Here is a 17,339-nt window from a genome sequence, read left to right on the forward strand (position 1 = left end):
CTGTCTGAATCTCTATCATTGTAGTGCGCGATCATCCAGGCGTCATTTCTTTTTTCCATTATAATAGGTTAGGCCAATTACCCATTCACGGAATTTATCATAGCTAGGGCAAGGGATAACTGCCTAATCCATTTGGTTTACGTCAGGCGGCGCACGCGAAAACATGGATAGATCTGATGCGTTGGAGAGTGCTGATGGTAGGTGACTAAGAACTAGAGCATTGTTGTAACCAGCAGGGGCAAAGCAGGGAGGGGGCTTAATAACAGTGGACAGGTGGATGTAGGCTTCCCGTGGGGATAAATGAGTCACCTTGATTGTAGTCGTGTTAAAAACTTAATGTCTCGGAAAAATGACAATATTTAATAATAATACTTCTTTTTATGTGAGTGCGTGGGAGACGGTAGCGATGGTAATGTAATAATAAATACATATTTGCGTAGTTTTGAAAAAAAAAGTAATTTAGGGATTTACGTAACAAATGGGATGACTGTACTTTGATTCTAACACAGAAAACACCATATATGATAATTTTGATCACTGAGAAGATTTATATCCATAGATCGACATGTTTGTACAATAAAGTTACATTAGAAAAAAAAATTCGGAATTAGTGCCAAGATTTCCCATCAATCCAGGTATTGTGTTATAGAATACAGGGCCGTTTTGTACGTTTTGCGGTAATAGGTTCGTGTGTGAGGATGGTGTTGAGGAAGTAATCTGACAATATCAAGTGCATTATTATAAAATGATACATTGTCATAACACAAATCTTATTGAAGTGTCGTAGACTAGATGTGAAATTAAAATCGAAAAATTTGATAATTACGACTTTTTTGTATATCATCATTCTGCATGTGAATATGAATGTTTTATAGTCTCTCCGAATATAAATTACGAAGTAAAATTTGTATTCTAAATTCTTTATTGTAATATATTCATCAAATAAAACAGACGTTGTTCGATAAAACATTTAACATGCAGCATACGTTTAAAATTTTGTAAAAACTTTATTAAATTGAGTGAATAAACGAAAATTAGAACAAGTTTTTTTTATACATTTTCAAAATTTGTAATTCTTGAGAAAATGTCATTTATACGCAGTGCCAAATATCAGGTCATTCGCACGATTGTACAGGAAAGGTCAACGTTGTTAATTAAGTGTTTAGGAAGTTATCAAATCTGTCTTTTCAACATTTTGTCCAGATTTCATCGGCTTTCACGTTTAAAAACGTACAATAAATTTAGTTTTCGTAGTAAATTGCTACGCATCATTTTACGATTGAATTTTAATTCATGCTGCTTTATTATATTTTCATTTCAACTCGGTTTGTCTGAGGTTCTAATAATTTTATAAGCTCAAATGTTAAGAGTAAGTTAAAATGATAACTTTCAAAAATTTGGTAATTTTACAGTTTGTTTATAAATACAGATATTTCGTCATAATTCCAAAAAAAGTTCCTATATTTAGGGCTAAACTGGATGATATCACACGTTGCAGGTGAATTTTTTCGCATCGTCGGAGACCAACCCGAAATCTTCCGCAAAGGGGAAGAGTATTTCAAAATTCGTCTCGCAACTTTGGAATAAATCTAGACTTCTTCAATCATTTGAACATTTGTCATTCAGCTTCTAGCACAGATTTGTTCAAGCTTTCCACTATTCGGATATTTTAAGAATTTTTCGGGAATAAAAACATGAGGTTTTTCGTATGGATTTATGCATTCGTAGCATCCTTGGTTTTACAAGATACTGTAGCTTATTTTGGGTAAGTATAGTTTTTAATATTTTCTAGAGACGTGGTTACTCTGCGATATTATAGTATTGAAATGAAGCTAGTAAAAGAAAGAACGACGCTGATGGGGAATAGCGATATTTTTCGGCAAATGTAAAATAAAATCTTTTTAATTTAACTACTTGAAGTGAAAATAATTCCAAATAAACAGATTAAAAAAATATTTTTACCTATTCTTCAATATGATATAACTAAAATTCAAAAGCTGTGCATGTATGCGCTGAATGTATAGTGCAATTATAATGCAATAAAATATAGCAGGAAGCAATTTCAACTCAACAAAGTCGGTGTCTTATCTTTGACAACCGCAGCGGTAAATTAGGTCATCAATTAGGCTTTGTGTAAAACAATAGCAATGGGGAAATAGCAATGTTGTTCGTGACCGCCAGACGAGACAGTATGGACACAAATGCATTTAACCCTCGTTTTAAAAAAAGTTGAATATCCGTTAAAGGCGTCCGGATTATATCCGATTTTATTGTTTAGCATTATTTTGGAAATAGGAGAACCATTCTTTTGGTCGTGTGGGCGTTTCCTATGAGTTTCAATCGCATGCGGTAGTCGATATATTTTGTAAAAAAAAATCATGTTGTCACAATCGTTTGGTCACCCGTTTGATCTGATAGCCAAGGATGATCAAACCGATGATAATCAAGTATATGTACTTTTCTATCCGCTGGTAATCAAAAATTACCTTTCTGAATCTACATTGACGCGAAACCTCGAAAATCTCTAAGTAGCGAATCGTCCCTATAGTGATATCACTTTTTAATTTAATTCTTGGGATGTCTTTATCCGAAAAAAAAAGGATTTCGAATTATCCAATGATATAACTTTGAAAGATAACTTTTAGAACAAAATACGTGAAAATTGATAGGTTTTGAAGAATTTCTAAACCAAGAGATGTAAACAGATGACTGTTGTTGAAAACGCGACAGTTCGAGGGTATCTCGCTGAAATATGCTAATTGATAATACCATTGATTGATCTATATATTTGTCCGTATGGTGATAGGTTTTACCCCTTTTCGTTAACTTTTTGTTGTAACGTGATTAGATTATTATCCGTTAGTAATGGTGTTCATCTTATTTCATTGTATGCTATACGCAGTGATGATAAATTCAATGATTTACATTCTCGGAATAGCGTCTTTGGCATAACTAGAACTTGATATGAAAAATCGGCCTCTTCACCTCTCACTAGCTTTTATATATTATCGAGTTCATTGGGAATCCAACTTGGAAATTGAATATATTGATAAGTTTAACTAGACTCGAAATAATTTGAAGAACAGATCTTAAAGATATTACTACAATAAAAGCTTTTATGACAAAATCATAAAATATTCATTAACATCATTTTACATTTTTATTTTCCGTTATTTTCTACTTTACAAGAAAACATGTTTGCTCTGAAATAGCACAATATCATGCATTTACATTTATATAGAGAATTGTCAAATAACACACGGTCAGTACACAGCATATCATTTAAGATTTAATGAGGCTATAAAAGGGTCGTAAATGCCCATTTAATATATTCGCATATGATGCTTAACGACATCATTCCGATGATATTACCATCCATAGTTAATAATTCAAAGTTTATATCATCTAGTCCCACGCACATAACATCATATATATACACTGTTCGGAAAGTTGAACAAAAATTTTATAAAAGTATATTTTATAACATTAAATGAAACGGTTAGTGTATTTTTAATTACAACAAATTGTTAAAAAAATCTCAATTCAAAAACACACAATATTCAGGATTTTAAAAATGTTCTTTCTGCAAATATAAAGTGTAAAGGTGGCCTGCTAGTTCCACAGTCTAGAACTAACCATTTGTATAGATAGACATTCGCGCTGCGGGAAGAAATTGTCCTGATGGAGCGCGATCTTTTTCACCAAATTATCGTAGCAAATTATGAATATGATTTTTGAAATTATTGCTCAATTAATCAAATCGAAATTTTCCAAAACAAAGCATGTTATTACAATGTTGAATTCAGTTATTTCTCAATTCTCTAATTGAATGATGTCACCCCGATCAGCACCCGAATGTGGCAGATGACAACTCGACTGGAAAGACCTAATTGATCGAAATGATTGTATGCCTACCAGAACTAAATCGAAGTGTCTTTGTTCATCTTGTTTATATGGAGTCTCAACGAAAGAATTCCGTAACCCTATAAAGAATGGGGGTGTATGTTATTGCAACACCGACAACTTTCTATATGTAAGGTAACATCTGCCTTGTGAAAATTACGATAGGGTGCGCGCGGGTACAAACGAAAGAGATCAAATTGTTTCGCTCAGTGAATCGAATAATTCTGCGAGGCATTAGGAAAATTTCGAAAATCTGTATAAAATTTCATCAAAAAGTAACTCTCGTCATCAGTGTATGTACATCATCTTGTTATTCGCGTGAATTACTTATTTTTGTGACATCACAATCATAAATGATAAAACAATGATACGATGTAATATAAATAACTCCTGATCACGACATTTACACGAAAAATAAACCACAAAAACTTGGGCTATTTGCTTATCTGCTTCTCTTGATTAATTGTAACATGTGATAACTATTCTGATGATACTAAACGTCTCGAATAGTAGTATGACTAAAGAACATTTGAATGATTTGGCTGTATTGGTCGTGGCATTCGCCATTGGCTTATTTTTGTAAATAATATCCATCTCATCAAAAATTATCTTTACAAGAACATTTTCAACGTATAGTCACTTATATTGTTAATCCATCATTGATTTCAAACACGGTGCAGCACATGTATTACGACATTCGCCGAATGAGCTAATGTCGGTTAGCTGTCAATTTGCAGATAAATACGGTGGAGTTAATGTACGTAAAATCCACATAGGGATAATTTTGTTTACAATAAACAAAAGGCGATGATAGGTAACAACTTAGGAATGCCAATAGTCCTTGTCAAAAAAGAGAAATTACTTTTCTAGAGTGATGGCAACATCGGGAAAAATTGAATTGGAATATTCAAATTAATTGCGCTAAATTTAATAGAATACCAGCATATTGTTTAGTAACTGTGATATATGAAAAAGCCACGAATAAAATTTACTTTTTTGTATAAAAATTCTTTCATATGTTTATATTCGACGAAGTTCGTATATTTTTAGTTGGTTTATGTAAATTCTTATTATCAGTTCGGAATGGAGTCAGATAATCATGGTCTTAGGAATTTTCATACCTGGCCAAAGATATGTGAACAGAATTAAAATGATTAACATTGTATCAAGTTTGACATAGTGTAAATAAACGTTATATTGTTGTTTAGTAAAACTTAATTCGTTGTCTGCTCGAACTAATAGCATAAGCTTTTCTTGTCTAGAATTCCATTTTTTGAAGGAAGTTTGTCCTATTTTACCATGCAAATTGCCTGAGACTAGACTTTTTGTTCTATTTTTACAAGTCTTAAGATGGCTCTTAATCTAACATGAGCGAAATGTTATGCCAAGCATTAAAACCTATTTGCTTGCGTCATTAACATGTAAATATTATTTCGTTATTGCGGAAATATCTTCAACTTGAGGGGCAATATTTCAAGGTTGGTGGCCTTTTAAATAACCACAGTAATTCCATATAACCCACCTTTTTTACTTACTGCTGTGTGCAAAATTTTGTTTCCTAAACTGTACTATGTACAAATTATTTAAACAGTATTTAATTTTTTATCAATCAGACATCAAATCATGTGGTAACTAACAAATTGCCATTACTAAAGTCATAAGCACGTTTCAAATGGTCACTAATATGCAAAAGTCAAAAACTACTCAGTATAATAAAAATAAGTAGTATTATAAGTAAAGTATGGGGAATGATCGCAATCAAAGAAATTCTTCTATATAGCACAAACAATCATTTATTTATTAAAGGCAAAGATATTTTTTATGTTTCAAAATTGATATTTCTATAAAATCATGAAATACTTCTGAAATTCATCTACATGCACGTTAGATTTAAACTTCACACAAATGTTTTGGAGCCGAATACTAAAACAACTTTCAAACTTTAAAACTTTCATAATTTGAAAGGAAATCTATGTTCATGTTCCTAGAAATATTAAACGTTCAAAATTTTGAAGCCGAATTTTGGTGTTCATAAAGTGGTATAACTTTGGAATTTTACATTACATAAATTTACTTCTGTTAAGATTCATTCAAGAAAATTTCACCACAAGTGTTCAACATGATAAGATGATAATACTTCATACAAAAGAGTTTTGATGAGTATTTTATTGAGCTTCGGCCTACGATTTTTGTGGTAAAAGCATCCTTACGTAAGGCTGTGCAAACATCTTGTGTATTTATTACCCTTGTTCGCGAGACCAATAACACTTCAAAACACAGTAAAGTTTATTGATTTTTATGGTATATACGATTCACCCAGGATAACGTCTAATCTTATCCATAACATACACATTTTATGTATTTGGAAACCTTGGTCGTTTTTGAAACTTGCCTTACAAACTATTTTTTTCCGATATGTTGCACTTGATGACGTAGGATTGAAAGATGAAGCCCTATGCTTCCGATTTTAAAAGGTTTGAATATTTTCAGCTGTGAGGTGCAACCCATTGAAGAGTAAATATTGTCAAACAATTCTTCTTTTGATATAAGTATTTCCGTATTTCCGTTCAAACTACCAGAGTAGATTTAAATATTTTAGATTGATCGAATAATTCGTGCATCTTAAACGATATAGCCATTGCCAATAACTTCAATATACGTGTAAAGATCAGATCAAAGTTACATCTTGAATTGATAAAAATGTGAGATTTTTTTTCTACCTCATTTAATAAAGCTATTCACAGAAACTTCTGATTTCATGATTGAAATATGTGAGATGCAGATGCGTAAATGATTAGAGTACAAAGACTAATAATTAAATCCAATCTTGGAAATCACATTTTTATTTCGAACATATTTTGCACGATACGTAAAAATAAACATAACAGTATAAATAACCCACACATATTTATTAATTTCGAATACTTGCGCAATTTTCGCACTTTTATGTGGCAACATTCATCTACCATTCCTATCATTTAGGTAAGACCTGAACTTAACTTTTCTTCATCGGAAGCTAATCTAAAATTGCTATACCTTTGTAGATATTAAATTCCAAAAATCAAATTCAAACTATTTCAGTGGGTATATTTTTCACGGGAAAGCGCTTTGATGTGTACTTATGGTAGCATAACTTCACATGAAATGGTATGTCTAATTTTAAAATCCGCTCAATGACTTTGACCGCTCGCGTTATCGCAATCATATCTTAAATGGTCAATTTCATTATTAGGTCGTATTATGTGAATACCAGAGCAAACGTACCCACGGACGTCAGCGAATTTGCCGCCACAACAAACGATTTATCGATATAAAATCGGTACAAAAATACTTTGACACTGCATCAAATAATGATAAATATTAACTAGATTTTTATTATATATCTGTTTCAAATTTTCAACTATACCATTACTGTGTTAATTGTTATGAATTTTGAGTAATCTAACCTATGTATCTTTCTACGCAAGTGCATTTATCCGGTTTTAGTTGGAAATTTTAGTTGCATAAACATTAGATAAGAGAAATGTTTGGATGATCTTCTAAAACGATGGTACATTGTTTAACTATAAATATAACTAATACATTATATAATACTTTAGAAAATATGTTCAAAGTGTTATAAAATATTGGCTTTCGTCAAATATAGTAATGGAAAGATATAACTATCTGTTATTAATATCGGAAAGATATGAATAATATGACGGCAAATTGTAGTTTTATACTTCATAGTTACAGAATGTAAATAATTTTGTTTTACTAGTCTTTGGAAATTAGCCTCAAATACGTCACAGCGCATAGGGTGGCATAAATCAACCTCTAGCTGTGTTTACCCCATAAACGATGGTTTGTCTCGGGTGAGATCTTGTATCACTTGCAACATGGGAAAGGCCAAATGTTGTGGTACACCCAAGAACTTATCCATCTTGTCTTTTTGACCCTGAGCAAAATCAAATATGACCTTTATGCACTCCTGGTTTCGTCCACTCTGGATTGTGTACTTAAGCATAATGCAATTGGTTGCATCAACTGACCGACGGACTGATTTATCGAAAATAAATCTAGGCCTTTAAATCAAAATATTCTGTATGATTTCGTTATTTACTTTCTGTCTGGCACCATTATTCATTAATTTATATAGTCAATTAAAGTAGATGTCCCCAAACAAGGTATCACGAAGCGATCACACTATAAATTAAAAAAATCAAAAAATATTGGTATATACCTCAGTCTGTTAATACTCTGACTTATAGGATTACGTTAATTTAACAATTCTATCATATATTGTAGATTCAATATACCAGAGGAGGTTGTGAAAATAAATATCTTTCAAGCGTAAAGAACATCGAATTTTGATTTTGGCGTTTGTTTTTATCGAGACTCACGTAATTTTAGTCTATAATTTTAATGATTTTATCATAAAAATGGCGTCAACTTCGATACAATTTGATGTATCTTATGATTCCTCATTTTGTGGTTAGTCTAATTGTTATTCAGAGCTTCAATATATCTGACTTTAAAAATATATTTTATATTTGTGTTGATTTAAATGCTTTTTAACAGTGACTTATCTCATGAGACCTGGATGTTTTTGGTTCAGGATCCCACAATCTGATCCTTTTATGTTTATTTTCTTTGCTGCTTGAATGAGCATAAGCACTTGTTCAAAATTATGTGCAAATCATGTATACATCCGTTCTACATTATGACTTGTTTGCGCAAAATTTATCGAAAAATGGTTCACCACACACAGTTTTAAAGATTTGACAAAATTTAGCCAGTATTTTGTAAATTCTTGTCAAAACGTGGTAAAATTTCTTCAAATAACGTAATTTGGTCAAAAAAAAATCGTAAGGTTAGTGATGCAGACCGGATCACTGTTCTTGGTGCAACACTGTTCTTGGTGCAAATGTGGAAAAATAAATTTTTACTTTATTTGTGAACTGTGAATTCGTGAGATTATAAATGGACTTGTCACAAAATCCGTCATGTGAATATTATGCGCAGGTAATTTTTTCACTGAAGTGGATTACATTTACTAAATAGAAAACTTGTGGAAAAATCGAAAATGACATCTTTGTTAGCGTACAAAATAGGTTTAGTAGCAATACAGAATTATGGTAAAATATCAAGAAATTTTTGTATTGTTAATCACAATTCTGGATTAAATTGCAATTGCAAGTAAAATTTGATTAAACGACTTCTCGGATGCTAATCACATATATATCAGCACTGTGGACAAGTAAAAATGCCATAATATTGAAATTTTGTCTGTTTCTAGACTGACAGCAAAGGGACAACTACGGGAAATCAAACCGGTTGACCCAGAAGCTATATTTCTGGCAGGAGACACTAAAGATGAAGTGTATATGTGGAGTGAAAATGGATACTATACAGCACCGTCTAACGGATACGAAAGAATAGATTTAAGCCCAAAGCCTGATACTGATTCAACGCCGTCTCGAGGTAGCTATTTAAAAAAACAGGAATAATTTATATCTTTTACTAATACCAAATATATATCCTGCAATCAGTTTTGAAACTATTTTAATATTATAGGTCAAAGACTTAAAAAAGACGCGGAGTCGAGAAATACGAATTCAGAATCGCCTAAAACTGGAATATCAAGGGGTGATACTGGAAATCCAATACCTCATATACATCAAAACACAGATGGGACTGCTCAAGGCGTCTATGGGGTAAGTTGATCAATACGGGAAGGATGTATTCATTGCGTTGCACTTTCAATGATTTATAAGTATAAAACGTTTTCTTGGTTCACCTTTGCGGGGGATATTATAAAAGTATGGCAAATTAATACAGTATTTGAAACATAGAAACTGAAACCCTTCAATAATTCACACGAAACTAGTCATAACTTATTTGAATAGGCTTTATTCATCAGATCATAAATAGTATTTTTTCCTAATTCAATTTTTTTTTGGCGAATAACTTGTTAGTTGTTTTGAGTGATGAATATTTGAATGCCAAAGCAAACACCCTCCTGATATTCATTGCAGAATACAGATATGAAACCGACAACTGGACAAAGACCAGATCCCCACACACGTCTCACTCCATCTTACACCAGAAGACATGCAGGACCACACCCCGGATATCGCAATTTAAGGGTATCTCAGTATCCAAGACGCCCTTATCAAGTTCCGCAGTTCAGGTACCCACCAGGAATGTACAGATACGGAAGAGACGGACTGAGAATGATAGCTTCGTCGCAAGGACCGCGTGTTACAAATGGAAACCGACAAGCTTATAGAATGTTTGATCAAGCGATATCCCCACCGGTACAATCCGTTAATATTGATGGCATAGTTTCAAGCAAAGATGGCTCGCAACCTGCTTACGAGCGTTATCGTCAAATATCTCAGCAGCAGCGACCAGCGACTGGAAATCCAGATCTCCACCAAAGATCTAGACAAGGACCAAACTATCGGACTTCATCGAGCAGTCGTAATACTGAAATATTGGATGTTAATATTTACCAACAAAAGAGAATGGAGTATGCGAGAAAACGAGACGTAAACGGCCGAAGCAATCCGATTATGCATGCAGTCCATTCTGGAAAACACATACAAGAACGAGAGAGATCGCTTGCCCTGGAAGTCCCGGCAGAATCCAAAACAGAAAACAATGCCGAGTCAGGAGATATTGAAATCAAACCTCTGTTTAGGTCTGAAGACATCCCATCTACCATGACATTTATGGGCGTGGACGATAATGGGCACGCCTATGTAAAGGTAAACGAAGAAATAGATGCCTCATCGTTTTCAGCGGCTCTTCGTTCCGACGCAGGATCTCGCGCAACTGATTTACCCCCAATGGTGCCATCGGCAGATATAAACCGGAAGAAATCGAAAAAGAAGTGTGACGAGATTAAATTGACCAGGAAACAAAGAAAGTTATGCAAGAGAGATCCTGGCCTCCCTCAAGTTCTACACGAAGCTACGGCAACATCAGTGGCAGAATGTCAGCATCAGTTTCGATTTGAACGTTGGAATTGTTCAACTGGGAATACGAGAATACATTTACTTTCTAAAGGTATTATATTCATGCTTAAGTTATGTCAAATATATCTTGAACAAATTGTGATTAAGTGTCGTTAATTACGAAATAATACTTTTATCACGTTCCCATTTTGGAATAACCTAGCTGCAATAAAACACTTCATATCATTTCAAATGATTTAATGTGACGTTATAGTGTAGCGTTAGTTACTAATACATCGCTCTTATTTATTTTAAATTCATATTCACGGACAAATAGATATAACGTTGTAATGTCTGACGACTGTCACGTTTTAATTTGAAAATCGGCATTGATCCGTAATTGGTCAAATTGTTTTTTTGGTGCCCAAAGTTTCTTATTGTTTCGAACTCTAACTAGTTCATCAGTCTTTGGATCGCTGAGAAATGTTTGGGCAAAAGTTGTTCTCATGACGTGACTATTTTTTTTTTAAGAAATTTGTAAGGAGTGCTGTTAATTTTTATCTTTTCATCTTGCTTTTTCATCTGAAATCGGTTTTGTTTTAGTTGAAATTTTCCCTTATTCAAATTATGCCGATTGGTTGAAGATTCATATTTAAGGACCTTTGTTTAATCAGCTAGGATTATGTCTACATTATTAACACACTATTCAAAATCAAAATGCGAACACACCTAGAATAGTTTATTTCGCTTTCCACTTGGCGCGTTCAGAAGTAGTGCTTCGCATCTGGACATCTTTGCGATTATCATATTTCAAACGTTAACGTCACATATGTATCATGTATAAAAAAGTTCTTTATTTTGAGTTAATTAACTATTATAGATGAGCTTCATCTCCAATATAAATCTATCATCCTTGTTTAAATAGTAAAATACTAGACCATATTATTAGCAAACACGCCACATGAGACGACATAATTGTGTGTTCAGTCAGCCGCTGATCGATGAAGACGTCTGGCACGTCGGATACCCTGGGAACTAAGGATATATTCTCACGCAGTTTGTTCAAGTTTACGGTCCGATACGTCGATTACGTAATTTGTTCCGGAAAATTTAAGCGTGTTGGGTGACTTCTCAAGTTTTTATTTTGTATGAAACAATTTGAAGTTAAAATTATCATTTACAAATTTACCAAAATTATTATATTGTCCGATTCTTTATTTTCTCTGCTGCATTTCTTTTATTCTCTTTTATATATAAATAAAGCCGAGAATTGCAATATAAATTTAACAGGAAATCGAATAAAATTGTCTTTTTAGGAGGTTTAAAAACGCCTCAAAAATTGATGTAACATATTTCACAGTCAGTTCCCACATAACAACATTAAAACCACATTTCAATTGTATTTCAGGTAACAAAGAAACTGCTTTCTTGTTTGCCATATCCTCAGCAGGACTTACACATTCAGTGGCTCGAGCTTGTGCTGAAGGATATTTAGAAAGATGTTCATGTGATGAAACTTATTCTGATCATGTAAATCAAGAAGCATGGATGTGGGGAGGGTAAATTATCTTATTTTATTCATCTACCTCGCTTTCTTGATTTCTTATGAATCACGGTAAAAATGTTTATTAGTACTGTATATATTCGGGTCGAATTAACATTATTGTTTTGATAAAATAAATTATTTTTACATATGTTTATTACATTTTTTACAGATGCGGTGATAATGTACACAGTGCATCAAAATTTGTCCGACAATTTCTTAAACCAAAATCAAGAAGCCGAGATATAAGGGCGGAAGTTGATAAACATAACAGCGACATGGGTATAAGGGTACGTTACTAATTCAATAAAATCACTTTTCGGATATCCAATGCGGTGCTTTACACAGGTATTTATACAAAATTCAAGGTTGTCTGGTAGGATATATTTCGAGTATGGTGAGGTAGTTTTTCTTTAAAAAATCTGTTATATGTGATGTCACACTCAAAGGAGACGACAACTAAAATTTCATGCGGTACTGAAAGCACACTAAATTATTACGGTGCATTACGCGTCAGTAAATGCCAAATGACACGAGACTTGATGACTTCCAATCAATACAATCAGGAAACAATTTTGGGGTAATCAATTCCTCATACATGAGACTGTTAGAAAAAAAACTTTTGGCAATAAAAAATTCTTTGTCTATAAGTTACAACGAAAGTAAACGAATGAAGGCTCACATGTTGCGTTACGTATGCTCCATTTCTAACCGGACTTGTTGTTTAAAACGAATGACTCATGAACTATTACGCTAATAATAAATAAGTTTCATTTTCCGATGATGTTTGTTTCCTGATCAACTTTCGACTGAAGATTTGGTTAAGACCGTGATTTTCTTGTGGCTATTGTGGATTCAGAAATTGCCCATAATTTCGGACCTCCCGTGCGTAAATGTATTTAGATGACTTTGATTTGAATCTGGCCTCGACCTTTTTTAATCCTGTAAAAACAGCTCGTTTTGTATTCGCATTAATCCGCGTAAGTACCTTTGACAACAAAATAAGGTGTTGTGGAGCAAGAGTCGACCAAAAACTGTACTAAGTGCTGCTGTATAAAGTCAACCCGATTTGAAGGGCTAGTGCTAAATCTGAAAACAGACAGTGTTTATATCACAAAAAGCAGATAATAAAATAATGATCGAATAAGAACGGATCTCTCTATTTTGCAAAGCTAACGGCGCGACGCCCCAAGGGGATCATAAAGCTATTTACGACCTATCTTCCAAAAAGGACTTTCGAGCATCCTATCACGTCCTTTTGACTAGGTTAAAAAAAGAATCAAGTCTCCCTATTAGGGGATTATCCCTCATTTTGTGTTAAACCTGAAAATTGTGTAAGATGTATACTTTGTGACCCAAAAATGTTCCTTTTATTATACCAAATATTTTTGATGCTTGAAAACAAAATGGCTTTAAGTGCGACATAAAGCCTATTTTCGAATCTAAATTACCAATAGGGCAACGCCACAAAATAGTATGCCTGTATTTTAAATTACTTTCCTACTGTGAGTAATTCTGAAAATAATTGGTAAGAATTATTTGGAATGATTATGTACTGTTTATTTTGTAGGTAGTGAGACAGAGTGTACAAAAAACGTGCAAATGTCATGGTGTTTCTGGATCTTGCACAACAAAAACTTGCTGGCGAAAGGTTGCTCCGTTTTATGAAATTGGACAAAAAATTAAGGAAGCTTATGATAGATCAGTGAAGGTAATATTAATCTTGTTTTTAACACCATTTTTAACACCATCTACAATTATACATATCTCTGCAAATTTGAGTTCAACTGTGTTTTTTAAACGGGTTACGCCAAGGAAATCGATTCAGAATTGTTCTGTTTATTATGTACACTCTGCAATGCTCGGATTGACGCAAAACCATCTGGCTCTTATGTGTCATTAAATTTATTTTTTTGAAAAAAGTATTTATGAGATCACGACCCTACTTGATCGTTTACTTTGTTTTCGAATCGATGGTTTTTCAGGAGTGCATTTTTTTACTTTGTATGCATCAAATGCACAAGGCAATGTTTTCTTTAGCCAAGATATCTTTGTTTAAATATTCCTAATGTTAACCCCAGATGGGCTACCACATGTATCATGTAGGCTAACCAATTATTACCAATAAAATTAACTAGTTCAATTAGATGCAGCAGATAGGGAGAAATAACGGATATAATAAGATAAAATGGACGTATGCTTTGATCGTTGTCAAACACGTATGGAATTGTCAAATTTGAAACATACGACATAGTTATGAGTGACTTATTTCGTTGATGATGTACCCTTGTACCTATTAATGATCTAAGAAAGCTTTTCTATGTGTCATCGAATATCGAGATGCATTTTAATAGGGGGTGGGTGAATGTACAATCGTCCGCAAGCTGTGAAAATTTGTTTTGCTGAAAGTTTTTTCCACAAAACTGCAGAAAATGCATTGTGTTAATCGTTGTGCAAATTCTCGCTCGAGAGAGCGTGATGTGTATAGAAAGCCACCCCTCTTGAAAGAACAATCACTTTAATTGACAACACAAACAAGAAAAGCTTGCATCAGATTTGCCTCTTATGCGCCGCCATCAAATAAACATTGATTCTGCAAATATGGGTGGTTCTGTGCTGTTTACAAAAGCTAGATTGATGTTGTTTACTTGCATCTTTGCATCGTTCTTTGCAAAGGTGCAACCACGCAAATATACAGTTTAAGGGGCAACTGTAGCGGGTATTAAATGGTATAAAATTATTTCCCAAAGTGTGATGTCATATTACTGTTAACATGCCATGCACATGTTCATCTTCCACGGGTAACAAAACATTGTACATTTAACGAAAATACAATAACATAATTGAGGATCTTGTCATTCAAAACACTAAAACTTTTATACTATGTCAATACTAAAAATTGCAAAATTGTTATCATGCGTGAATTTGGATAAGCTGGCGCGCAAAAATAACCAAAATTGAATAAGCATAGTGTCTGTACAATACACTACAAATATTTAAACTCGTGAGGTTTACGCTATTTATACCAACTAAATATATTCATGTGAATTATATCGATGTGATTTATATATTTACAGGTTGGTAGTATAAACAGTGCAGATGGAAAACCAAAGCTAATTAGACTACGTCGCAGCAGAAGAAACAGGCCAGAACTACGGCCAAGCGTTTCAAACTCCACCAACGTCAGTGCAATGTTTGACACTACGTCTACCAGTGACATTTCTGGCGACTCAGGCAACATATCGAGAGTTGGTAGGCCACGCCTGAGGGTTGAACGGAGACGGATCGATATAGGCGGAGTGAGAGAAAATCCGCGAAGTAATGAACTAGTATATCTCGAGAAATCACCACAGTATTGTAGGCGTACGCGATTTTCTCTCGGCACAAAGGGAAGATTATGTGATAAGAATACGAACTGCGATAAAATTTGTTGTGGACGTGGTTACACAACACATATTAGGATAGTTCGGAGATCATGCCAATGTGAAGTTCGATGGTGCTGCTACGTTGAGTGCAAAACATGCACGGAGAAGAGAGAGATCCACACTTGCAAATGATGATCGAAACGAGAGGACACCAGTCATTCTTTTAGTTTTGGCTGATCGTTCGCATTAGGTGGAAACACGTGCAAGGTGTGTCACATGTGCGACACTTCGAGAACGTCGTCACTGTGGTATGGGTTGGTCGAAACGACCTGAATGGTACGCTCCTTGGACTGACTTCACAATTCGTCAGAATGTTACACTAAGTTTTCACTAGACCCAAAAATGTCCATTCTATGAAATTTTGCACTAGATATTAAACATTTTGCACATTGCGTTGTGGTGTAGATGGTGGTGTTCATTCCCGATTTCTTATTACGCTACTGTTGTTCTGTACAAAACGCTCATTCATACTTGAATGAGAAGAAGTTGAGAGTGCGCAAAAAGAATATATATGAGCAAAATATTTTAATAACAATAATTGCTTTCCCCGGAAAGTTTCCGTAAAACATTGAAAAAAAGCACGACCATTTACGTCTAGCAGCTTGTGATGCAGTATTTCGTATGCAGTATTATATTCCAACAAAACAGAAGTTATGATAATCTCTATATTAAAACAATCGATAACACCAAAATTAATAATTAGCAAAGTACTAGTGAGATTGCTATCACATTACAACACAATCGAATAGGAGTTTTTTTTTGCTTGTAATTTAAAAACTAACCTTGTTGTTGGTTAGTGGGTAATAATTCAGGAATACCCAAATTTGATTTAATGAATTTTATCGATAAAGTTGTTTCCTGCTCGACTGAATATTATTCTATTGAATTATTCTGATCAAACAAAACACTTTTGATGTTTTATTAAATGACTATAGTTTTTGGAATATGTTCCTTTTGCAAAATTTTCTGTATTTTAACATTTTTTGTGCTTTGCGTATATTTTATTTATTTATTTATCATATTTTTTCATAAACATTTCCATTGTCACAATAAAGGATAAATCACGAACTTTGTTCCGAAAGCATTTTTAATGAGTACTTCGGTATAAAGTGTGTTAGCCACAAATTCAGTTTTTTTAAAAATTAATGAACTTGAATATTCAACAACATCAGCGAATATATACATATATATATAAGATGTTTGCGCACACACTCTTTCGGGCGCTCCAGAAGTGTGTGTACCATCATGAAGGTAACTAATTTTGTTTGCTTATTTTACATCAATTTGTGTAAAATGATTGAAACCCATGGGCAGGGGGTAAATTCACTTGGCTAACACAGACAGTCCCGAACTCGTAATAGAACTAAAATGAGGAAAATCAGAATAAAATTATGGCCTAACCCTAACCTACGGGAGAACACACTACTACGGGGGTGCCCTGCTTCGTATAATATTTCAGGGACTAGTTTTTGCTAGTTTTAATTAGTTTACCACTAATTATAGTAAATACTTTTACATATTTAAGCC

The 17,339-nt window shown here is 33.6% G+C and overlaps 1 protein-coding gene across 1 annotated transcript; it reads left to right on the top strand.

The window, feature by feature from the left end:
- The first annotated feature begins 1,416 nt into the window (after positions 1–1,416).
- LOC120329663 (uncharacterized) lies at positions 1,417–17,055 on the top strand. Its single transcript, XM_039396385.2, has 8 exons — positions 1,417–1,765; positions 9,182–9,366; positions 9,460–9,599; positions 9,921–10,956; positions 12,253–12,403; positions 12,560–12,677; positions 13,958–14,098; positions 15,465–17,055. Exons 1-8 carry the CDS (start codon positions 1,695–1,697, stop codon positions 15,942–15,944), a joined length of 2,322 nt encoding a protein of 773 aa, XP_039252319.2. The 5' UTR covers positions 1,417–1,694; the 3' UTR covers positions 15,945–17,055.
- Positions 17,056–17,339: the final 284 nt, after the last annotated feature.

The sequence above is a fragment of the Styela clava genome, chromosome 12, assembly GCF_964204865.1.
Source record: "Styela clava chromosome 12, kaStyClav1.hap1.2, whole genome shotgun sequence".
NCBI classification, from domain to species: Eukaryota; Metazoa; Chordata; class Ascidiacea; order Stolidobranchia; family Styelidae; genus Styela; species Styela clava.

Coding starts and splice junctions, on each gene's coding strand:
- LOC120329663 (XM_039396385.2), top strand. CDS start 1,695: ATGAGGTTTTTCGTATGGATTTATGCATTCGTAGCATCCTTGGTTTTA. Junction 1,766..9,181: donor GATACTGTAGCTTATTTTGG/GTAAGTATAGTT, acceptor GTCTGTTTCTAG/ACTGACAGCAAAGGGACAAC. Junction 10,957..12,252: donor AATACATTTACTTTCTAAAG/GTATTATATTCA, acceptor ATTGTATTTCAG/GTAACAAAGAAACTGCTTTC.